Genomic DNA, 24,379 nt, shown 5'->3' with positions numbered 1-24,379 from the left:
CGCTGCCTGGTCAATGGGTTGTGGAATCAAAAACACTCTAACTATGGCCAGCAGATGGAAGCATTGTATCTCTTTTCACGAACGATCAAAGCCTTTGTCATATCATATATATAAGTTTTTTGTTTGTTTTTGATAGCGTGTGGCAGTAAAAGAGTTAATAATCGAGCAGCCCTACCCCACGGGAGTGTGATTTCACTACTTGTTAAATCTTCTTTTGGCAAATATACAACAATTAATGATGGTTAAATGGAACTTTATTATTTGCAAAAATGTGCACCAAGGAATTGTAGTTTCCCATTTTTTTTTAACCAGAGGAATTCAATTGAACTGCAAACAAAGCAAAAACTGTTTGATTAGGTACAACTATGCACCGTTTCATGGCATCCATACAAAAAATGGATGGAACAATGCCCAGTGTGTTAGACGTATTAATTGATAGCTGTTTTTGCCACTGTTGTCGTTTGCGATGATGTCCCTAATATTGTGGGGCACTGAGTTTATCTCCCAGCATGCAGTTGGCAGCATTCATCAGCCCTGCCTTCTCTCTCCATATGAATGAATTGTCTTTAACGGGCCCTGTTTCAAGGGAGATCAAGTGTCCTTTGTCGGGTCTGTTCGATAGTGCCCGGTCGGGCCGGTTCTGTTGGGTCAGTGTCAGGTTTCCCATTGTGCCCAAGTGAACAGATAAAAGGCATGAAAAACTGGCAGCCAGAGGAATGTGTGGCATTGTTGCCGTCTTGGCAGCCAGGGATGGCTCGCCTTTCCCAAAACAGCCAGAACTGGGCCAGAAACGCTCGAAGGGAGGCAATCGATCGTCCGCCCCAGTAAACTCGCGACGTCGAAGGCGAACGCGCGCGACGGCCCGGCGACGCTTTTTCAAACCCTGCCGTGTTTCCCGCAGATCTTCCTGTGGGAGCAGAACCTGGAGCAGTTCCACATGGACCTGTTCCGCTTCCGCTGCTACCTGGCCAGCCTGCAGGGCGGCGAGCTGCCCAACCCCAAGCGTCTGCTGGCCTTCGCCTCGCGCCCCACCAAGCTGGCCATGGGCCGGCTGGGGATCTTCTCCGTCTCGTCCTTCCACGCGCTGGTAAGACAAATGCCCGTTTGCGAACGTCAATTTTGTGGGAATATGTTGGAAAGGTGCAATTTGACTAACAGGAAACCAAAACGTGATTTCATGGTTTAATAGTAAGATTTTAGGGAAATTTAGTTGGATAATAATTTACTAATAATTTATGAAAACATGTTAATTATTTTAAAAACTTTGTTGTTGTACTAGAAAATCAATTTGAGTGCTCATTCCAATCAAACAAAATGCTAAATTTCTGAAAGTTATCTCAAAATTATTTATATATTTAAATGTTGTAGTATTATTATGATAATTGTTATGACACAAATGGGAGTTTCTTCCATTAGGATTATTTTATCTAATCCTTTCTATCTTAACTAATTTTAAATGTATTTTTGTGACTATTATATTATGACAATTCTATTTTTAGCTACATTAATTATTATTGTCACACTGTCTTTTTTTATTGATAATCTATTACGACTTTTTACTATAGTTATTTTTATGGTAATGTGTTTATTATTAATGTAGTTATATGACTTGATGTATTTATTTTTTTATGTATTTCATATTCATGATAATTAATGATTTCCCACCCCTTTGTGACACTTTTTTTTTAAGGGTATACACACTAAGTGTAATATATAACATTTTCAAATATTTGCATTATATTATTTTAAAAATGCAAAAATAATCTTATTTTTTAATATTTACTTACCAGTATAAATACAGTGGACCCCTGCATATACTTAAGGTTTGGCACCCGCAAAGTTTTCATTTTTTTGTAGATTATATTTTGTAGATTATATTTCCCATTATTATTATATTTATTTGTGAATATTTAAAAAAAAAAAATCACACTTTTTCAGGTTTATTTAATTTTGTTTGTTTTAAGGAATTTGGTATTAATATATATATATATATATATATATATATATATATATATATATATATATATATATATATATATATATATATATATATATATATATATATATTGTACGCAGATTGTTACTATTCACTATAGCATTACAGTACAATACAATACATGGCAATATTTTCTTGTATTTTTGAACAGTTTTTATTATTTCCAGCTGAGTTATGTGAATACGGGGTCAATCAAGGAACGACTTCTCATGAATGAATGAGTAAAATTCCAGCAATATGAATCCAATCTTTGAGTCACTGAATTTAAAAAAAAAAAAAAAAAAAAAAAAAGAACCAAATCGAGTTCCCGTTGTTATTTTGGTGCCGGGTGGGCGTTTGCTTGTGAGGTTCTGTTGTGCACACCCACGACCGCACTAGGGTCACATGACCCCGCAGCTAAAAGCAGCCAGTCCAGGAAAAAAAAAATAAAAAAAAATTGATCGCCGCCAACATGCTGGCGTTGCCATGCAGGTGGGTGTTCGGGCTACTGCACACAAGCCGCATTTGTGTTTTTCCTCTCTGACTCCCCCACACGTTCCCCGTTTAGTCACACCTTCCTGATCCACAGCTGAGAATTTTAAGGCTCCCACGGGCCCCGTTTGACTGTTCGAACTTTTGCTCCTGCTTAGCCCCGTTTCCAGCAGGCGATACGGCTCGCATGGTTCCATCCCGATGGGACTTGTCGCGTTTCCACGGCGAGGTGACGGCCACGAGAGCTGTGTGGCGTTAAGGCGCCAATGAATTCAGCATTGAAGAAGGCCTCGCAGTAAACAAAAGACAACAGTGGAGGACGGCCAGCATTTGGTTTCTTTCCTCTCGCCAAGAAGATTTCTTTATTTTCCATTGTTGCGCGGTTAGCGACCGTTTTGTCTGGCGACGCCCACCAGGGGGTGCCAACAAGTGGTACGGTGCCAATTATGCTGATGCTTTTTTTGCAACTTTTGACTGATATTTGTACTATATCCATCCATCCATCCATCCATTTTCTTGACCGCTTATTCCTCACAAGGGTCGCGGGGGGTGCTGGCGCCTATCTCACCAAATATTTCTTGCCCAATAAAAATGAGCAAAAATGACAAGAAATAATCCAGAGTCAACGAAAGTCGACAGCACACATGCGATATGTGTCACATAATTACGAGGGGTGTCTGGCGATGTGGAATTTGTAATCGTAATTATGACTTCAATAGTTAACTCACGATTGATCACCAATTTTATATCTGTTCCAAATGTACATTAAAATAATTTTTGTAAGTTTTCCTACATAAAAGTGGAAAAAATATTAAATGGATACTTGACTCATTGAGCCATTTTCAGCAGGTAAAAGTGAATATTTTGTCTGTAATTAATGTGGTAACTTTTTTTTTTTTTTTTAATGTACAATGAATACCTTTAAAATGTAATTTTTCTACATGCTGTCGACTGATGATGACATCACCTGTGCTGAGGAAGTAGGTAATGACCAATCATGGTTCACCTGTTTTCTAGGTTTGGTCAGTAAACGGAGTCATGATTGGTCGTTACCTACTTCCTCAGCACAGGTGATGTCGTCATCATCAGTCGACAGCATGTAGAAAAATTACTTTTTAAAGGTATCCATTGTACATGAAAAATAATAAAGTTACCACATTAATTATAAACAAAATATGAACTTTATATCGCTGAAATTTGTTCAATGAGTCAAGTATCCCTTTAAACTGATATGAATATGGCTGCATATTTTAGTCATTGATACAGTAATTTCATAATAATTCATAACATTGAGTTAAAATTAATAAGATGTACTGCACTGTAAAAAAACAAAAACAAAAAACGAGTGTGATACTGATTTGTGTTGGTCATTTTTCTGCCACTAGATGGCATAATTGCATTTGTAAGATGGTGACAGCTCAATGCATTTTTCTTTTCTTATAAAGAGCCATCTAATCTTTAACTCTTTGACTGCCAGGCGTTATAAAAACAAAACAAAAAAATCCACAGTGCCAGCCGCTTTTGAGCATTTTAACTCATCTTTCAAGGCAAAAAGAACATTTTTTGCCTTTACTACATATACAATATGGCTACTCAATGAAAGATCGCATTCCATTCATTGGAATTTTACGAATCATCATGAAACGTCTTTGGCAGTCAAAGAATTAACATGAAGTAACTTGTGAAATTCTGCACATTTTTTAACTCATTCACTGCCAGTCATTATAGAAAATTTTTACATTTCCAATACTCACGTGATATTACATTCAATAATTATATATAAACCGAATCTACCAAATAACAGAATAGACTCCCTACTTTTTGTCCCGTCCCGTTCTTTTATAATTGACAGCAGAAAAATGTAGGTTTGCCAAAATACAGCCATTTCTCCCATGGACTCTGAAACTGTGTTTATTTCCTATAAAATGGGGCAATGATGTCATCTACCGGTGGTTGGGCATCAGTAAATTTGTTTCCAAGTTTGATATTTACAGTGGAGCATGCTCAGATTCGCCCCCATTTAGCACCGCTCTAAAAAATACAATTGACAAGTATACTTGTCAAAGGCAGTGAATGAGTTAAATTGTAAAATACAACTTGACCCCAGTCTCCACAAATATATGCATTATTACTAAATTTTTTATGTGGACGTTTGCTACATTGTAACTGGAATTGCCCCAGTACAGTACAACGAAGGGGCACTCATTAATCACACGTTAAAAATAATTAGTGTTGTTAAATTAACTGTAAATTAACTTAAAATTAATGAATTTTGGCACGCCTCATAATTAACCATAATTAACCAATTAACATGCAGTTGGTTCTGATTTTGTGGCGGTGTCAGGTAGCGGCTCGCACGGAGAGCGGCGTGAGGCGGCGAGCGCACGCCATGTCGCGCTCGTGCAGCAAGCGCAAGAGCCGCTTCTCGTCCCTCTGGGGTCTGGACACCACCTCCAAGAAGAAGAGCAGAGCCCACCCCAGCATCAACCAGGTTGGCGGCAAGCCACGTACGCTTCCTTCCTGCACGCTAATCATTTGTCCGCCGTCGGTCCCCCCCTTGCAGGTTTTCGCAGACGGAGAAGAGCTCGCGAAAAGGACGACGGATGGAATATATGTTGAGTCGGCAAAGGAGCACCAGGTAAGCAAATTCCAAGTCCGAAAATGGACACTTTGGATGAGAATCCCATTGAGTCCATTGTTATTGTGCCTCCTGTTGTAGTTGATCGAGGAGGCACCCGGGAAGAGCGTTCCTCGGCCCAGCGCGGAGAGCGACATTTGGGTGCCCGACCACCTCACACCGTCTTGGGTGTGTTTGCCTAACGACCAGCCGGTGCTGAGTATCGTCCAACCCGGAGAGTCGGCGCTGTGCGTGCTGGAAACTATATGCAAGGTTGGTTACTTACTAAATTCTTCCAAAAACATGCTGACCCAAGTACTTTTCAATGCATCTGTAAAAGAGCCAATATCTTAAGCCAACAACAAACTGTACTCTACACTGTAGTTTGTCTTCCTCTACAAAGAAAAATAGCAATTGTTTATTGCTAGAAAAGCATGGAACCTATCAAAAGAAAGATTAGTCTCTTCTTTCATCAGGAAAAAAAAGTATGTTTCTATCTGTTTTTGTTTTGCCGCAATTAGCATTAGAAGAGAGCTAAGTTTCATCAAGTTTTCACAAATCTATTTAAAATTCCAAATAATTTAGCTTTTTTTTCTACATGGCCCTGGTTGATCTCCTTTGCTCTGCTGCCACCTGCTGGCCGTTTGTGTAATAACTACCATTTCTGCAACCGTTCTTAGCAGTTGAGAGGCTGCATCAAAGCCTTCTGTATGCTCTAGCATATAAAAAAAACAAAAAACAAAACAAAAACAAAAACGTATAAATATGTCTTTGTGACACTTAAAATCTTAAAAAAAAAAAAAAAGTTAGGCCACTGGTGTCAAACATACGGCCCGCGGGCCAGATCAGGCCCGCAAAGGGGTTTAATCCGGCCAACGAGACGACTTTGTAAAATAAAAAAACAAAAATATTGTCATGTCGGACCAATTAATCAGCCAGCCACAATCCAATATATAAATTTGTCATTTCAAAAGCAGTCCTCAGATGAGTAATGTAACTTGTACACGGAATCACCCTGGAAGTCATTATTTTACACACAACTTAAAGGGATACTTCACTTATTTAGCCCATTATTGCAATACAAAGTTAATATTTTGTCTATAATTAATTTGATACTTTCATTATTTTTTACGTACAATTAGTATTTTAAAAAAAAAAAAAACGTATAAATACGTCTTTGGGACACTTAAAACATTAAAAAAAAAACTACAACGTATTTACACGTCATTGGGAGTTAATGGTCATGTGACCACATGCAGGCCCACCAGCTGGATCCCACCAAACACTACCTTCGGCTCAAGTTCCTCATCGACGATCGAGTGCAGTACTACATCCCTAAACCGGAGGAGGACGTGTGCGACCTGGTATGTGACCTCGCCACAATTTTACTCGTTTGTGTTAACCATGACCAGCTTTGGAATCCGATACATGACTTCCAACTAAGTTGAAAGCCGAAGGTACCCTCGTTGAAAATCATAAACTTGCTCATTTGAAATGCCGTAGGACTCAGACATTGTGATCTGTTTTTGCTCTCCTGACTTGTGTCTTGTCTTTTTTTTTTTTCCCCAACAGCTTTACAAAGAAGTGGAACTCTGCTCCAAGATAACAAAAGTGGTCCAGTTTGATCGAGATGAGTCGTGCATGATTGGTTACGGTAGGAAACGCTTCACTTTTAATGGAGTTTATGCCCCTGAGCTCAAGTCATTTACATATATTTCTAACATACTCACATTAATTCACATGTATTTGGAACTGATTCGTATCGGCCCGATACCGATACCTGGTATCGGTACTCGCCCATCCCTAATAAATACAGTAGTATCATCTGTCTATGACAGCACCACTGCCACCTACTGTTGTGGATGTTCAATAACACTTTATTCTCATATAGTAAAAAAAAAAAAAAAAAGTTCTCTGGGCCCCACAATCTGTGGTTACCGCCACCCACCTTAACTCATTTACATGTAAATGATCATGTAATCTGAACTCTAAACTGATTAAGATTCCTCCGTGATTCGCATGCAATCTGAACTGATTGAGAAATCTTGTGAATTGATTTTCACGCATTGCACTGTCGAGTGTTTTTATATAAGCGAGCGCTCTCCTTCCTCCTCCTTCCTCCTCCTCCTGCAGGCTTCTCCATCTCGGTGGTGGAGGAGGACCGAGTTCAGCAGCTTTACATCACGGACGTGAGGGCGGGCGGACTCGCATTTGCCAAAGGTCTGTCGCACGCAAAGCACTTCATGCAAACCAGCAGTGTGTGTGTGTGTGTGTGTGTGTGTGTGCGTGTTTACAAGTGTGTTTATTCAAAAGCTTTTATGGAAGAGAGCAGTTTGAAATGACACTGAGCTGGAAACCTTTCATTTGATGTGCTATCACAAGCTTGAAACCCTAACCTCAGCTTCAAACATGACTCAGGGATTGAAGCTAAGATTGGGGTTTTAAATGAAGGTTTCAAACGAAGAGTTATGGTTTCAAATTAGGGTTTGAAGCCAGGTTTAGGGTTTCCATTTGAGGTGTGAAGCCAATGTTAGGGTTTCAAATTTGGGTTTCAAATTAAATTTTCGAGTCAGTTTAGCGTTTGAAGCTAAACTGACTTGAAAATTTAATTTGAAACGTGACCTTGTTGAAAACCTAGTCTTGAAACCTTAACCCTGCCTTGAAACCTGAATTTGAAACCCTAACATTGGCTTTAAACCTCAATTTGAAACCCTAAACCTGGCTTCAAACCCTAATTTGAAACCATAACTCTTCGTTTGAAACCTTCATTTAAAACCCCAACCTTAGCTTCAATCCCTGAGTTGAAACCTCAACCGTAACTTAAAACCCTAATTTGAAACATCAATGTTGGCTTCAAAACAACATAAGAAACCTTAACCAGTTTTTGAATGACTTCTTTGAAACCTTAAAATCCTAACTCTGGTTTGAAATTTGAAATCTAAACTCTGACTTGAAACCCAAACCTAAGATTTTAATCCTAACCTAACTTGAAACCCTAACCCTCGTTTCAAATTCTTACCCACGTTTGAAAACTTATTTTGAATTTAAACCCTGATTTGAACCTTTTCCCCAGTCTTGAAACCCCAATTTGAAACCCTAACATTTGTATAAAATCCTACCCCGTATTTCAATGTTTAATTTGAAACCCTATCCCAGCCTTGAAACACTAACCTGGCATCAAACTGCAATTATAAATCCAAAACCCGGATTGAAACCCTAATGTGAACCCCAAGCCTCGTATCGAATCGTGCTGCCATAATGCGGCGTGCGTACGCGGTCAGGTCTGAACGCGGGCGACGAGATCTTGGAGCTGAACGGGAAGGAGGCCAGCAGCCTGGACTTCTCCGACATGAAGGCGGCCTTCTCGCTGTCGTCGCTGGCGTTGACCGTCAGCGCGCTGCCGCCGCTGGAGCGCCGCCAGCTCTGCTTCCTGCCGCCGCGACGCTCCGACGCCGACGACGACCCCTACACGGACATCTTCTCCCAGAGCCAAGGTGAGCGGCCGCTGACAAACGCCGACAAACGCCGACAAACGCCGACGCTGTGTTTGACACGCTAATCCTGGTTTGGAACTCGAATTTTAAAAACCTAGCCGTGGTATGAAACTTTATTTAAAACTTATAACCTTAATTTGAAATCATAAGTTTGATTCCAAACTGTAAATTGAAGCCTCGGCCTTTGTTTGTAACCAATTTGAAACCCTGTCTTGTAACCTAAATCTTAGTTTGAAACACTGTCAAAACAAAATATTGAATAAATAAGTGAAGTATCCCTTTAAGTTGCGTGTAAAATCATGTTTTTTGTGAGCAAAACTCGTCGTTTGTGTGTATCTCAGAGGAGATCCTGGACGACAGCGCGGGGCTGCTGCTGGAGAGTTCGGGTGACAGTTTGGATGACGACTCCGAAATGTTCGGCCAGTTGGACGGATGCGGCAAGGTTAGAAAACGGCACCCGCCGCATTTGGTTGTCTCTTATTCTCTGCGGTTCTCATGTTGGCTACATTTTCGACTGGTCTCTTGCTGGAAATGGCCACGAAATCTACACTTATAAAGCTATTTTTCTTTTTAATGGGTTTTTATGGTGAATTAACTCATTTGCTCCCAATAACGTGTAAATACGTTTTTTTTATGTTTTAAGTGTCCCAAAGACGTATTTATACGTTTTTTTGTTTTGTTTTGTTTTTTTTTTATGCTAAAGCATACATAAGGCTTTGGTGCAGCCTCTCAACTGCAAAGAACGGTTGCAGAAATGGTAGTTATTACACAAACGGCCAGCAGGTGGCAGCAGAGCAAAGGAGATCAACCAGGGCCATCTAGAAAAAAAAGCTCAATTACATACAATTTCAAATAGATTTGTGAAAACTTATGAAACTTAGCTCTCTTCTAATGCTAATTTCTGCAAAACGGTAACAGATAGAAGCATACTTTTTTTTCCTTATGAAGAAGAGACTTTCTTTCTTTCTTTTGATAGGTTCCATGTTTTTATAGCAATAGAAGACAATATTCTGTGGGCCTTGCAAAATCAGTCAAAATCCAGTAAAACAGCCGGGAGCGAACGGGATTGCGAAATGTGAAAATGGCGGCGAGTGAATGAGTTAATATAAAGACACTAACGTTGGTTAATGTAATGAATGTGTTACTGTTTTTGTTTGAATTATTTTTGGGGCAAACACAAACTTCTTAAACCTTATTAACAGCTAGAAGAAAAAAAAAAGAAAAAAAAAAAGAAATTAGTCTACACAACTTATAACATTTAGCTCCATAAAGGTCTTTGAATGGTGGATTTTCACATATTGCTGTTGACTGTATTACTTTCTCAAACTCCCCGACGTGGATGTGGCACGTGGATACTGAACGTGCTCGAAGTCTTTCACTGCATGACCGAGTGCTTTTGCTTGCGTCAAGGTGAAATGTTTTGCTTGAATGCAGCAGCAACGCTTGGTTGCCTTGAGAATTGTATTCACATTTGCTGTGATTATAAAACCTAAGATGGCCGAAAGGACATTTAACAGGTTTTTTTTTTGTTTTTTGTTTTTGTTTTGGCACGTAAGCGAGTGCTAAGCGGCGCCTCGCTCGCTCCCGGCCAGCCTGGATGCAACATTTGGTGCGTTTTCACTCACACTGAGATTTTATCTTGAGAGGACATGCGAGGGAGGGCAGCAGCGTGCGTTGCAGCCTTCAACCTGGTCACTTGCTTAGTAACCAGGATTGCATTGCAACAAAACCCTAGCTCAGGCTTAGAACCCTAATTTGGACTTGAAACTAGGGATGTAACGATAAGCGCAATATTGTGATATCGTGATATTGAAACTGCCACTATATTGCCGTCGTCATGGTCACGATATTCAAATGCCACACATTTGTGAAAAAAAGTCAGTTTGACTACCACTTGTGCAGTTCGAGCACCCTCTGGTGGCTAGTTTTTTTTTAGTGCAATTTAATTTTCATTAGGGATGTTTTGGCCCTTCTATGTTTAAAATCTACACTAATTGTCAGATGAAGAGGAACGTAATATGCCTGTGAAGCAAGTCAAGATGTAGAGGAATTCAGTGTGTGCGTGCATTAACAACATAACATAATAACATAATAATAATAAAACATAATAATAATAAGATAACATTGATTTTATGTACAAAAGCACAATGTTGTACTTTTTTTTTTTTTTTTAGTATGAGCTCTTTTCTTTTTTTTTTACATAGTGACTTTTTTTAAATATCGACAACCTCCCGACAATATCGATAATTATCGTATTGACGTTTGGATATCGTTACATTCCTGCTTAAAACCGTAGCTCTTGTTTTGGAGCCCGAATTTATATGCATATGCCAGTCTTGAAACCTTAACACTGGCAGGAAACTAGTTTGAAATTTGAACCCTGGTTTTGAACCCTATGTCAGGCTTCAAACCCTATTTTTAAACTATAATTATGGCTTGAAACCCTAATTTGAAAATCTAACTGTAGATCCAAACCACAATTTTAAACCCAAATTTTGTATCCCATGCTTGGAGCCCTAATTTGAACCCCTAACTTTGACTTGCAACACTATATTTAGGCTAGTTGGAGCTTTAATTTGAATTTTCAACCTTGGCTTCTTGAACTAATTTGAAACCCTAACCTTCATTTCAATCCATATCCCAGCCTCAGAACCCAAACTTGAATTTCAATCCTCGGCTTCAAACCCTAATTGAGAACCATACCCTGGCTTGAAACTGACATTTGAAACTCTGGCTGATTGGGAACCTTAACTCTGACCACTAACTCCCAGTTTGAAACCCTGACCCTTGATTCAAATCATAATTTGTAACTGTCTTACCAAGGTGGGAACCTCAATTTGAAACTTGAGCTTTTGTTTTTTTGAAACCCCAATCCAGACTCGACATTCCCCTTATAAACCCATGGCAGACTGTAAAACCCCAATTTGAAACTATAATCATGTCTTGAAACGCTAATTTGAAACCCCACCCTTTGCTTCAAACCTTAATTTGAAATCTTAAACCTTGCTTGAACCCCCAACCCTCTTCATTTGAAATTTGAGACCCTGTGGGAGATGAGCGAGTTTGACTTTTTGAGGAATTAGATGCAGTGGTAGTCCCCCTTTGTCACTTTCAGTGCAGCCAAAAACCTCCAGTACGAGTTTTTCCTGCACTTTCTCTCGTCCCTCCGCCCCCCTCCCACTCCTGAAACTCCGCATTCACATGCCGCCGCCACCCCCCCCCCCACCGAGGAAGAGACTCCTTTCCTTCCTCTCTTTCCCTTGCATTATTACCGCACTTGCCGGGCAGGAGCGCAGCAGTCGGAAAGGAGTCGCGAGCGTCTCGCTTTGTTTTCTCATCCCGACCGGAGGACGAGATGGACTCGGGTGCCGCGCGAGTCATGTACCGAGTCGACCTCTATTAAAAGAAAAAAAAAAAAAAAAAAAAAAGTGGGGTGTCTGCGTGCATGCGGCCATGTCCTCTCTCAAGTGGAGTCACCCCAGGAAGCGCTCGTGCGACTCGGTCTTTGACATGCTTCATCTGGTGAGCTCCGACCCCCGGTCGTCTTCCTTTTGCTTTTTTTTTTAAATTTTTTATTTTTTTTTTACGTTTTTTTCCTGTGATGTGCGTGTGCTGCACACTTTAGGGGGTAGTGAGGGGGCAGGAGTTCCAAATAGGACTGAGTTGAAGCTACCTGAGGATACAGGATTAAAAAAATAAAAAAATAAAAAAATCCTCTGAAGGATTTGAAAAAAAAAAATCCACTCACTCGCTGCCATTAACGGCTCTACACGTCCAAGATTTATTTTTTTATTTAATATTGTGAGATTTGTTGAAAACCATCAACCTTAACCCGGCAATAGCACATTATCCATCTGGCACCGCTCCAGATGGTCGGGAAAATTCTGTACAATAATTCGAGCTTCTTGGACGATGCAACATTCTACACGTTTGTTTTAACCAATCACAGCCACGGATGAAAACGCGTTTGTGTCCGTTCATCGCTCTTGTCGAAGAGGGGGAAAAGCACGAACATCTTACAATGCACGAAGCGCCTCTCGCTGTTCAACATTCAGCAAGGAAACGGTGAGCAATTCTGCGAGAACACAATTAATTGCAGCGTCCATTCGTCCATGTTGGGTTTGTTTATTAGCTCCGGCGTCGGCGCTGGCTTCCTGGTTTCGTCACAGTTGCATATCCCGCCCCCCAACACAATGTCGCTCTGTGATTGGTCCGAACCAGCAGTGGTTCGGGAACGGCGGTTCTCCGCGGGAGCGTTACAAGATGTATTCTGCGGGGTTTGTGAACTCACAAATAGCGCCAGAATTCATCTTTGCGAGAGCAAGGTTGCCTAAACCTGGTTTCAAAGCCAAATTTAAAACCCTAACCTAGACTTAAAACCTTAATTGAAAACTATAACCCTTTCTTGAGACTATCATTTGGAACCCTAATCCGTGTTGGAGTTTCCACTTTTAACATGACTTGAAACCCAAATGTAAAACCCTGTCTCAGGCATGAAAGCCTGATTTTAAAGCCTAACCTTGGTCAGAAAAGCCAAGTTAGGCTGTGTTTGAAACCTAAATCCGAACCTTGCTTTCAAACTCTAATTTGATACCCACACAGTGATTTGAAAATGGACATTTTTGTTTGAAACCTTAATCCTTGTGTAACCCAAACATGAAACCCTAATTTAGATTATTTAGAGGTTTTCAATCTTGGGATGAAATTTCAAATGAGGGTTAAGGTTTCACAGAAGGGTTTCGACCATAATGTTGTGTTTCAAACAAGGGGGCAACAGTTTAAAAATGTCTGAAACCTATTTCATGTTTGAAGCCCGAATTTCAAACCCTAACCAAGGCTTCATATGACTCTTAATTTAAAATCCCTAAAACTAGCTGGAAAACCGAATTTGAAACCTTATGGTTTGTTTGAAACCCAAATTTGAAATTCTATCTTAAAAACCTTAGTCCTCATTTTAAAGCATAGCCCAGTCTTTAAACTTCAATTTAAAACCTTAATCATTATCCCAGGCTCAAAACTCTCACTTTAAACCCTAACTCACATATAAAACCAAAATTTTATACTCTATACCAGGCTTGAAACCCTCAAAGCCATGCTAGCTTTGAGCCCGTAATCGAGGGGGCGGGGTGACCAGTAACTATAGGACCGCCCCCTCCAAACAATTCTGTGAGGTTAAAACAAAGCTGCTGTGAAGGCACTGAAATACAAGTCAACAAAGTACAACAAGCCGTCGCGTGACTTGTGGTCTGTCACCAGTGATGGATGGGCTTTGTCTATTTTTGCCCCCCAAATTGCAGCGTAATGCACATCAAGGCTGGTTTCCGCGGCAACCCCCCTCCTCCTGTATGTTTTGTGGAGTATTTTGATGATGGCGTGAAGATGAGTCACTTACGATGGCGCCGCCATTCACAGGAGGAAAACAAAGACGGCGAGCGATTGTTATGATACACTTAAAATAGACCTAATAGCTATTTTATATATATATATATATATATATATAAATAAAAAGTTGGTGCACTGTGGAAGTTGGCGTGTGGGCTGTTGCACAAGTTTTTCTCTGTTCTCTCCACTCAGAATACGGAGCAAGTGGCCGCCTTCTGCCGCAGCCTCCATGACATGAATCCCGCCGAATGCACGTCCTCGTCCTCGCCCAGCCCCGACTCGCCTTTCCCGCCGGCGCTCCGGCAGCTCTCGGACGCCGACAAGCTGCGCAAGGTCATCAGCGAGCTGGTGGAGACGGAGCGCACCTACGTCAAAGTCAGTATCCTAACATAAGTCTTCGTTTATGGATTTCTGTGGCCTGTCTTGTTTGGTGGCTGAACCATTTTTTTGTCCGTCCTGTATAAGTGGGCTTGATTGAGTGGACGCATCGGTTGAATCTAATATTGCGTGATCGATGTTGCCTCTGCAAAATGTGGTTACTTGTGTCACTGACTTCAATTGAGGCTTTAATTCACCGCTCGATGAATGCCAATGTAACTATTGGATATTTAAAATGGGAGAAAAATTGAAACTTTGAAAGGCATTTTTGCTAATTTTGAAGTTTGACTATTGGGATGTTTTAGTCATCCACTTTTGGACCGTTGAGGCACATTTTAAAGTGTTTTCTTTTTTTTTTTTTTTTTTTTTTTTTTTTTACTCCTAATATACCTAGCACCATGAAATAATTTTTGTAATTATTTCATTAAATATACAATAATATTAATGTAAAAAAATACACTAAATTATCATTGTAAATATTGTGTTTTTTGTTGCATAATATTTAAAATATTTTCTATGACTGGGCGTCAGTTAATATTTCATGATTTTATATTACAGTTTTATTGTTTTGTTTTTTTTAATTTGTTTGTTTGTTTTTTTTACAATATTTACAGTACAAATATATTTTGGGTACTGGTGTATACTATATTATTATATTATTATTGCTATTACATGTACACTACAATATTTACAATTATTGGGTTCTTGCAGTTCTTGTAACATTTAATATTTTTTATTTATTTATAAATTGACCTTTTTTTCTTTATATATATATATATATATATATATATATATATATATATATATATATATATATATATATATATAAATAATGGCAGTAATAATTTGGGCCAATTCAGTGTACTTAATATTATCAATACAAATAAAATAATATTAATCACTGTTGTAGAAATTATGCAAGACTCACCAGACACTTCATTAGGTACACTTGTATGTCCGCACAAGTGCGTTTGTGCACATCGAATTGCCTGTCAAAACTGAACCTCATTACATTCCATCTGTTTAATTCATTTTGTGGCTTTTATACCTTCTAAAAATGCCCCAATCAATCAATCAATCAATCAATCAATCAGTTTAATAAGACCAAATGTTGTCTTGTAGGACCTCAACTGCCTGATTGGGAGATATTTAAACCCGCTGCAGAAAGAGACCTTCCTCACTCAAGACGAGGTATGCCGTTACTGTGTGCGCGTCCGTGGGCGCTGTTTGCCTTGAAGCGAGTAGAAGTGGGTTACATAATGGCAGAATGGACGGCTTTGTGCGAGGACAAGAGGGCCCAACGATGAGAGGAGAGAGGAGGATGGGATGTTTTTACACCTGCATGTGCTACTTGGACACTGTGAGCTGTTTCTCTGCACCATCTGCTGCACGGCTCTACTATCAGGCCGTTGTTACGAGGATTTTCCACAAAACGCTAAAACTATTCAGTGTTTTCATGATGAGAATTTAGTGGGATTTTGTACAAAATGTCATCAGAATTGAGTGGAAAAGTGATATTTTTGTGGCGCTTATTGTTTCTATGTATAAACAGTGTTTTCATCTTGTGAATTTAGTTGGATTTGGATGGATGATACTAAATGTCATTAGCATTTAGTAGAAAGCTGACAAATTTGGGGTAGTTTTTTTTTTTTTTTTTTAAACCTATCTCGGATCTTTGACGTCTTTAGCCGTCAGTAGCAGTGAATGATTCTTTTTTTTTTCTTTTTTTTTTTTCTTTTTAGAAATGAGTTAATGTTTAGCAAATGTACCATCATTGTGTTAACTTTTTTTTGTTTAGTTGTAATGAGAAATTTGTAGGATTTTTGTACAATATAATGAATTGTTGTAAATGCTCAGCATGAATTGTTTGGTCCTCTGGGTCTTTTTTGTGTTTTTAAAAATTATTTCATTTATTATTTTTTTATTTTTAGTATTTCTTTTTATTTGATTTTAAATTATTTTTAAAGTATTTATTTTTATTTTAATGATTTATTTTATTGACTATTTTTTTATTTTTATAGTTGGTTTTACTAGATATTATGTGTATGATAATGTGCCGATCTCCATGATTGGATTAACAACCCCCAACCACACACACACACATATACACACAAAGCAATTTTTATTCTATTACAAGACTATGACTTGACTAAATGAAGCTCCTCCCCTCAGTTAGTTTTATGGTTTGTATATTAATGGATACTGTTTCTAACGCTGCCCTGTGATTGGCTGGCAACCAGTTCAGGGTGTACCCCGCCTACTGCCCAAAGCCAGCTGAGATAGGCTCCAGCACCCCCCGCGATCCTTGTGGGCAATAAGCGGTCAAGACAATGAATGAATGAATGAATGAATGAATGTTTCTAACGCTAACCTGCCTTTCCTTTTGTTATTCCAGCTGGATGTTCTCTTTGGAAATCTTCCAGAAATGGTGGAGTTCCAGGTGGAATTCCTCAAGACTCTGGAGGACGGAACCCGTCTGGTTCCCGATCTGGACAAGCTGGAGAGAGTGGACCAGTTTAAAGTAATAATACAGAAATGAAACTTTTTTTTTTTTTTTTTTTAAAGCTATGTTGAAGCTGCCTAATGTCCCCTTCATCCGCTGTTTACAGAAAATCCTTTTCTCCCTGGGAGGCTCGTTCCTCTACTACGCCGACCGCTTTAAGATCTACAGTGCGTTCTGCGCCAGCCACACCAAAGTCCCGAAGGTCCTCGTTAAGGGTGAGCGACTCCTCGTTCCACCTTGTTGCTGGAAAGGAGAAGGTGCTCGTAGCCGCGGGACCATCTGCCGTCTGCTGACAGGCGCCATTAATCTCCCGGGCGCGGTTGTCAGCCTCGCGCTTGTTCGTCTGACCTCTGCAGACTTGCCTGCTGGTTACGTTCTGCTGAAAGACACACCGAGTCTAGAGTGGGTTAGGTAAAAATGTGGCACCGTAACTCTAACGCCACATTTTAGCCAATCAGAACCCAAACGACTAATTTCCATAAAAGGCATAAAATGGCATTCACATGACGTCATGTGCCCCACATTGTGTGCTGGTCAAGGGTCCATGGAATGTCGAATGGGAACGGTCAAAGGAGAGTCTGAATTGCAGAGATAAATCGAAAGGATTTACAACCGAAAAAGTGTTCTAACCAGAGGTGGTAAATCCAAGTCCAGAAAGTAAAAACCCTGCCACAGTTTGGCTTTGGCCCCAGGTGCTCTTTTACCTGCTAGGGAGCTAGCTAGCTAGCTAATTTACCTGCTAGGGAGCTAGCAGGCAAATGAGCACCTGGGGCCAAAGCCAAACTGTGGCAGGGTTTTTACTTTCTGGACTTGGATTTACCACCTACCAGCTAGCTAGCTAGCACAAATGGCTTAAGCCAAACTGTGGCAAGGTTTTGCTTTGGCCCCAGGTGCTCATTTACCTGCTAGGGCGCTAGCTACCTAGCTAGAACAAAGGGCTAAAGCCAAACTGTGGCAAGGTTTTGCTTTCTGGACCTGGAATTGCCACCTCTGGTTCTGACCCTTTTGATGAATTGCCATTGTAAGATGGTAAAAATACTTTTACCATCATGAGATCGTGATATATGTGAACCGCTAGCCGTGGCGAGCTCTGGCTAAAAGTAGATCTGGTGGTCAAGATGTATTTTGAGATCTCTCCAAATACCCTCCTTAAGGTCTACCTTTTAATTTCCCAACAGAACAAAAGTTGAAATTGGTGTTAAAGTGTACGAAAATAAGTGATGAATCAACAATGTTGTTGTTGTTTTTTTCTGTAACATGCTAGTGCTAGTGGTCGGGGAACTAGTTAACTTGGTTTAAAAATAACCCGAAATTTTTCATCTCTAATTCACAAATGATAAATACACATAGACACCAATCAAAGCCGTATAGAAGACGCGAGAATGTCCATCTTTTGGGGTTGAGCTATCCTACCTCAGAGCATACGTGATGTTGTCATGTAGTCTAGTCCGGTCCAGGCAGTAACATGGGCAAACGTTTGTAATCCAATCCATTCCACTAATCAAACGTTTCAACGTGTACCGCCGCAAGGAGTGTTGAGCTAAACCTTCCACATACATCTTGCTTACACAAGTAAAACGTTAGAGCAAGCTAAGGGTGACATTCATCGACAACAAAAGAACATTCGGTGTAAACGCAAGGGAAACACTCTAATCCATTTGATGTGATCTTTGCAGCCAAAAGCGACCCCGACTTCAAGGCCTTCCTGGACGAGCGCAACCCCAAGCAGCAGCATTCGTCCACGCTGGAGTCGTATCTGATCAAGCCCATCCAGAGGGTCCTCAAGTACCCTCTTCTTCTCAGGGAGCTCTACTCGCTCACCGACCCCGACAGCGAGGAGCATTACCACTTGGATGGTGAGAACCGCCGGCAGCGCCTGCCCGGTCCCGGTTGCGAACGAACTAAGCTCCGTTGTCGTTGGCAGTCGCCATGAAGGCCATGAACAAAGTGGCCAGCCACATAAACGAGATGCAGAAGATCCACGAGGAGTTTGGCGCCGTGTTTGACCAGCTCATCACCGAGCAGAGCGGCGACAAGAAGGAGGTACGGTTAATAACTTTAAGTTGATAAATGGGCAAGACGGGTGAATATTTGGTGTTAATTTCCAGGTTGCTGACTTGTCCATGGGCGATCTGCTGCTCCACACCAGCGTGTCCTGGATTAACCCACCTGCCTCCTTGGGAAAGTGGAAGAAAGAACCCCAGATGACCACTTTTGGTATGACGCCTCGTTGACATGATGCAGTTTTTCTGAAGATGCCTTCTATGGTAACAACATTTTTTTTGGGCATCATATCTTTCAGTGTTCAAAACGGCAGTTGTGTTTGTGTGCAAGGACGGATCCAAACAGAAAAAGAAAATGGTGAATGGCCGCACAACGCAAGTAAATTATTGCTCATATCCGCATCAAAACTGAATCATGCGCTTTTTGTTTTCTAGGGCAGCTCCCACCGAGGTTCTACGTCTTCGGAAGACAAAGACCCCTTCCGGTATCGTCATATGATTGCGACAGACGCCCTCCAAGTTCGACCGTTGGCTAATGCAGGTAAGCTCGTTTATATCAAACTTTTTAAGCCAAACATCGACTAAAAATTGTATGTCTCTAAATTTTGGCTAATCAGTAAGGGGTTAGTGATGGGTGGGGGTTAGGGTTTCAGGTTGAGCGTTTAGTACTAGGGGTAGAATTGGGGATTAGAGTTTGGACTACTGTTGGGGATTTAGGGTCAAGATTAGACGCTAAGGGTTACGGTTACATGCGAGAGTTAGCGTTCGGGCTGGGTTTAGGTTGGATAGTTAAGGGTACAGTAGGGGGCTTCAGTAACTCTGTAACTGAACAGACGTTTCCTCCTCAGACGGCGAGGGCACGTCCGTGTGCGAGATCGTCCACACAAAGTCGGAATCGGAAGGCCGGCCGGAGCGAGCCTTCCAACTGTGTTGTAGGTGAGGATCACACTTTTTTTTTTTTTTTGAACGACTAACATTATAGCGTCAATAGCTTGAATGATGTTTCGTATTTTCAATGTGCGACATGTCAATCAAAAAGATGTTACGTGAGGTAAATTGCTTCAAAGAACGCCGGCCATGATTAATATTCCAACTGGTAACCGATACAAACTTCAGAAGTTGTTTGTAGCTAGCTAAGGAAGTTAGCATCATCTTAGCTAACTTCTTATCATTGGTATCCAAAACTTGTTGTTTTTGAGCACTTGCGTGTGAGTAACGTTGAGTTTATTGCTTAAAGCAGCGTTAGGAATTGTGAGATACGCCGATTCATCTAGATTAAAAAGTCAGACGTAATTATCTTGATCAATGAAGAGCCCGCTAATCAATGAACTTGCCTGCTGCTTGGATTAAAGGCTAAAATTTGTTCTTTTGACAATGAAATGGATAGAGCTAACGTTAGTTAGCGTAGTCGGCTAGCCATAATGTTTTGCCAAATTACTCAAAGACAACCCAACCAAATATTTTCTAGATATCTGTGGGAAAACTTTTTTTTTCTTACCTGATGAGATCGGTTTGGTTCCCAGTCTGTCCCTGTGGAAGTAGCTGCTGTGCTCTTAACTCATTCGCTCGCCGCCATTTTCACAGAAGCAATCCCATTCGCTCCCGGCTGTTTTACTGGATTTTGACTGATTTTGCAAGGCCCACAGAATATTGTGTTCTATTGCTATAAAAACACGGAACCTATCAAAAGAAAGATTAAAGTCTCTTCTTTCATCAGAAAAAAAAGTATGTTTCTATCTGTTTCCGTTTTGCAGCAATTAGCATTAGAAGAGAGCTAAGTTTCATCAGTTTTCACAAATCTATTTAAAAGTGTAAGTAATTGAGCTTTTTTTCAAGATGGCCCTGGTTGATCTCCTTTGCTCTGCTGCCACCTGCTGGCCGTTTGTGTAATAACTACCATTTCTGCAACCGTTCTTTGCAGTTGAGAGGCTGCATCAAAGCCTTCTGTATGCTCTAGCATTAAAAAAAACAAAAAAACGTATAAATACGTCTTTGGGACATAACATTAAAAAAACGTATTTACACGTTATTTGGAGCAAATGAGTTAAGCAGTCTTGCAATTTTTGTACAACTATTTAAAGCATCTAATCGATTCTTCCTCCTTATGCTATATTAAGTTTTGATTTCTCAGTACATCGGAAAAGAAGTAGAGTTTTTTGTCAGTGTTCCCAGTTCAAGTCAGTGGTAGGCAATTGCATTTAGGCCACCCGGAAGTACCCTGGCACCTATCGTTGACGAAAACGATTGAAAGGTCTATTAACGGAGCAGATGACCTGATGACCTCACGTCGCTCCCCCAGCTCGCCGGAGAGCCGCAAAGACTTCGTCAAGACGGTGCACTCCATCCTGCGGGAGAAGCACCGGCGGCAGCTGCTGAAGACGGAGAGCCTGCCGCTCAGCCAGCAGTACGTTCCCTTCGGAGGGAAGCGCCTGTGCGCGCTCAAGGGCGCTCGGCCCGTCATAAACCGGGCAGGTAAGTCGCCCGCCGCAGTCTCGCCGTCTGCGTCGAGGTGATGCAATTTCAAGAAATGCGTCTGACGTGATAAAAATGTTCTTTTGACTTGGAATTGGGTTGGATGCGTTTCATTACGTTTCATCCCGACGCAAAGGTGCTCGTGATGCAAAGGTTCTCCAAAATCAGCAACAAAGCTAAAGTTCATTTTAGTGCTGTCACTATTGAATATTTTTAGAATCCTTTACATTTTTCAATTGATGAATCAACTAATCGGATTCATTTTAATTTTGCATCAAAGTGTATTACAAAAGGGCGGCACGGTGGATGACTTGTTAGCACGTCCGCCTCCCAGTTCTGAGGACTCGGGTTCGAGTCCAGGCTCCGGCCTTCCTGGGTGCCGTTTGCATGCTCTCCAAGTGCCTGCGTGGTTCTTCTCCGGGTACTCCGGTCTCCTCCCACATACCAAAGACATGTATGGCAGGTTAACACATTCATTGCCAGACCAGCAAAAAAAAAAAAAAAGCATCATTTGACGCCTTTTTCCGTCAATGGCAGTGAATGAGTTAATTGGGAGCTCGAATTGTCCCTACGTGTGCTTGTGAGTGTGGATGGTTGTTCGTCTCTGTGTGCCCTGCGATTGGCTGGCAACCAGTCCAGGGTGTCCCCTGCCTACTGCCCAGAGCCAGCTGAGATAGGTGCCAGCACCCCCCGTGACCCTTGTGAGGAATAAGCGGTCAAGAAAATGGATGGATGGATGACCTGTACATGAAGTAAAGTTGAATCCAATTCCAGAATTTTTGGGGGACTCCTTCTCGTGTTGTTTCCACAGCATCTGCACCAACCCGAACCCTCGGTCGGAGGAAGCTGGTGCGCAACCGTTTCACCATCGACACCGACATCGTCACCGACGGCGATCCCAAGCGGGACCCGGGCTCGCCTTCGGGGCCCGAGGACGAGCGGACGGAGCCGGAGCGCGACCACCTTCCGTCGCCGTCGTCGGAAGCGGCCGACACGGACCGCTGGGTGGAAGAACAGTTCGACCTCAAAGAGTACGAAGACCCCGAGGAGGTGAAGGAGACGGACATCCTGAGCGACGAGGACGACGGGCTCCGCCTGGACGCCTCCGTGGCCGAGTTGTCCCTGCGAGGCGAGGCAGCGGCGGACGGCGACACGGAAGAGCAGGCGGACCCGGATACCGTTTGGGTCCCGCGGGAAAGCTCGCCCGACTGAAAGCGCACCTTGGATAGCTTTGAACGGTCTCCACGGCGACGCGTGGGGATGATCGACACAAACTACTCATCGTACAATCATGGAATCTTAAGCACGCGCTTTGATGAATGGCAGTGTTTGCACACTAGGGCGGCGCTCTGCAGCCCGGCCTGCTCTTGCCAAATTACGCTCGTCACAGGAAGTTCGTGACGTCGGGCTTTTTGGATGAAATTTCAGGATGAACCATCACTGTACAGGTGATCTTAATTTGACCTCTAAACTTTTTACACAACTTGTTGTTCTCAAGTAGCCAGGGTTAGGATAGTTTGGAATTTTTCATTTGTCGTTATAGTTTTGATGTCGTTTTTTAAATTTAGTTTGTTTAAATTAGTTTTCAGGGTGGTACTGTTTTTATTAGTTTGAGTTGTTTAATAAATGCTAATATTAGTTAGTTTTAATTAGTTTCAGTATTAGTTTTAGTTTTTTTTTTTTTAAAGGTGTGTTACTTATGCACAACATTTAAAAAACGACGTCATCTGAAGGTGCTTTTCTATTGGCTGCTGCTAGATGATGTGACTTCTGTGTGACACCTTAAAAAAAAACATCTTTATTCCGGTTAATATCAAAATAAATGTACTTAAAATCACATTTAAAATCATCCCCAAAGGCTCATGCATTAAATTAATTACCAAAGACTAAAATGTACATTTTTGCTATAATTGTAGTTAGTTTTAGTTAGTTGTGCAAACATAAAATACAGTTTCAAAACCATTTTCATTTTTATTTTAACTAAAATGTTTTTTGAATTTTAGTTTTAGTTCATTCTTTAGTTTTAGTTAACTAAAACAACCTTGCCAAATGGATTTCAAGGAAGTCCACTTGCATTAATTTCTGTTCTTGGAAATGTACGGTCCAATCATGGCTCTGTTGTGAATTTTGTTTGTTCGTAGAAAACAGCAAGTTGTAAAAAAAAAAAGAAAAAAAGTGCTGAAATGGTCAGACTTGAGCTTTCAAAAGTTTAGAGATTTGCATTTTAGGTTCATCCTGAAATTTCACCTCCATATAGATCCCCCACTTTTTGTGAATAGTGTATGTATTCGTGTGACTCGGATAGAATTTTATATTTGTTCTCACAGAAATTAAATAATAACAAGTGGCGTCACATTATACGTAGTTTAATGGACTGCTCCTGTTTGTAGAAAGTATTTTGTTTATGCAAAGCTATTTTTGTTTTACAGCTTTTTAGACCGCTTTGGATCCTTTAGTACATTTTCGTAACAATATGCGTCAAGTTTGAGTTGGTTTTAACTTAACATAATCCTGTGTTACTTGAATATTTCATTTACATTTTGGTTTACTGTGAAACTTTTCTGCTTTTTTTTTTTTTTTTTTTTTTTTTTTTGATCTTCAGTATTTCAAAGAAAACGTCATTTATCGTGCGCACTCGTCTCGAGAATTTGCACATGAGCTGTTTTGTTTAGTTTTTTAAAAAAAAAAGGTCTTCACTGGATTACAAAGTTATGTTTTTTTTAATGATTATTTATTAAGTTGTAAATGTTAGCAAAATTTGTTAGCAAATGTAAAAGGATGTTCCAAATGTGCTCGAGCAATCACAGGAGAGGGAAGATGTTCAGTTTTTGGTCAAACTGTGTTGAAATAATTGTGCTACCGGGACTGCATTTTTAATATTATTACTGTGCCTGTACATAGAAAATGTATTGATATAATAAAAAAACAAAACAAAACTGTTGTTTCCTACTTATGAGTCAGTTCATTTGTTATATTGAATGAGTCATTGCAATTGAAAAACTTGCATTTAAAAAAAGAAATTGAATGAAATGTGATTTTATTTATTTACAAATAAATTTTAAA

At 40.6% G+C, this 24,379-nt stretch overlaps 1 protein-coding gene across 6 annotated transcripts in view; it reads left to right on the top strand.

The window, feature by feature from the left end:
• Window positions 1–24,265, top strand: part of LOC144033273 (rho guanine nucleotide exchange factor TIAM1-like) — a 55,564-nt gene extending 31,299 nt beyond the window's left edge. For 4 of the 6 annotated variants that reach the window (XM_077541284.1, XM_077541283.1, XM_077541286.1 and 1 more), the window contains exons 7-27: window positions 902–1,087; window positions 4,812–4,958; window positions 5,031–5,105; window positions 5,187–5,357; window positions 6,344–6,448; window positions 6,657–6,738; window positions 7,218–7,304; window positions 8,366–8,578; window positions 8,920–9,020; window positions 14,153–14,335; window positions 15,461–15,529; window positions 16,734–16,859; window positions 16,948–17,056; window positions 18,518–18,697; window positions 18,766–18,884; window positions 18,950–19,058; window positions 19,144–19,202; window positions 19,280–19,385; window positions 19,693–19,780; window positions 21,144–21,316; window positions 22,128–24,265. In XM_077541284.1, the coding sequence (XP_077397410.1) occupies window positions 902–1,087; window positions 4,812–4,958; window positions 5,031–5,105; window positions 5,187–5,357; window positions 6,344–6,448; window positions 6,657–6,738; window positions 7,218–7,304; window positions 8,366–8,578; window positions 8,920–9,020; window positions 14,153–14,335; window positions 15,461–15,529; window positions 16,734–16,859; window positions 16,948–17,056; window positions 18,518–18,697; window positions 18,766–18,884; window positions 18,950–19,058; window positions 19,144–19,202; window positions 19,280–19,385; window positions 19,693–19,780; window positions 21,144–21,316; window positions 22,128–22,528 (2,889 nt within the window). In that variant the 3' untranslated portion in view covers window positions 22,529–24,265. Of the gene's footprint in view, window positions 1–901; window positions 1,088–4,811; window positions 4,959–5,030; window positions 5,106–5,186; window positions 5,358–6,343; window positions 6,449–6,656; window positions 6,739–7,217; window positions 7,305–8,365; window positions 8,579–8,919; window positions 9,021–11,835; window positions 12,101–14,152; window positions 14,336–15,460; window positions 15,530–16,733; window positions 16,860–16,947; window positions 17,057–18,517; window positions 18,698–18,765; window positions 18,885–18,949; window positions 19,059–19,143; window positions 19,203–19,279; window positions 19,386–19,692; window positions 19,781–21,143; window positions 21,317–22,127 lie in introns of those variants that run through there. The other 2 variants (XR_013287916.1, XM_077541287.1) reach the window with 2 other exon arrangements.
• Window positions 24,266–24,379: the final 114 nt, after the last annotated feature.

This window comes from Festucalex cinctus, chromosome 13 (assembly GCF_051991245.1).
Source record: "Festucalex cinctus isolate MCC-2025b chromosome 13, RoL_Fcin_1.0, whole genome shotgun sequence".
Classification (NCBI taxonomy): Eukaryota; Metazoa; Chordata; class Actinopteri; order Syngnathiformes; family Syngnathidae; genus Festucalex; species Festucalex cinctus.
The sequence above is the reverse complement of the archived record's forward strand: the minus strand, read 5'-3'. Positions and strand labels throughout refer to the sequence as shown.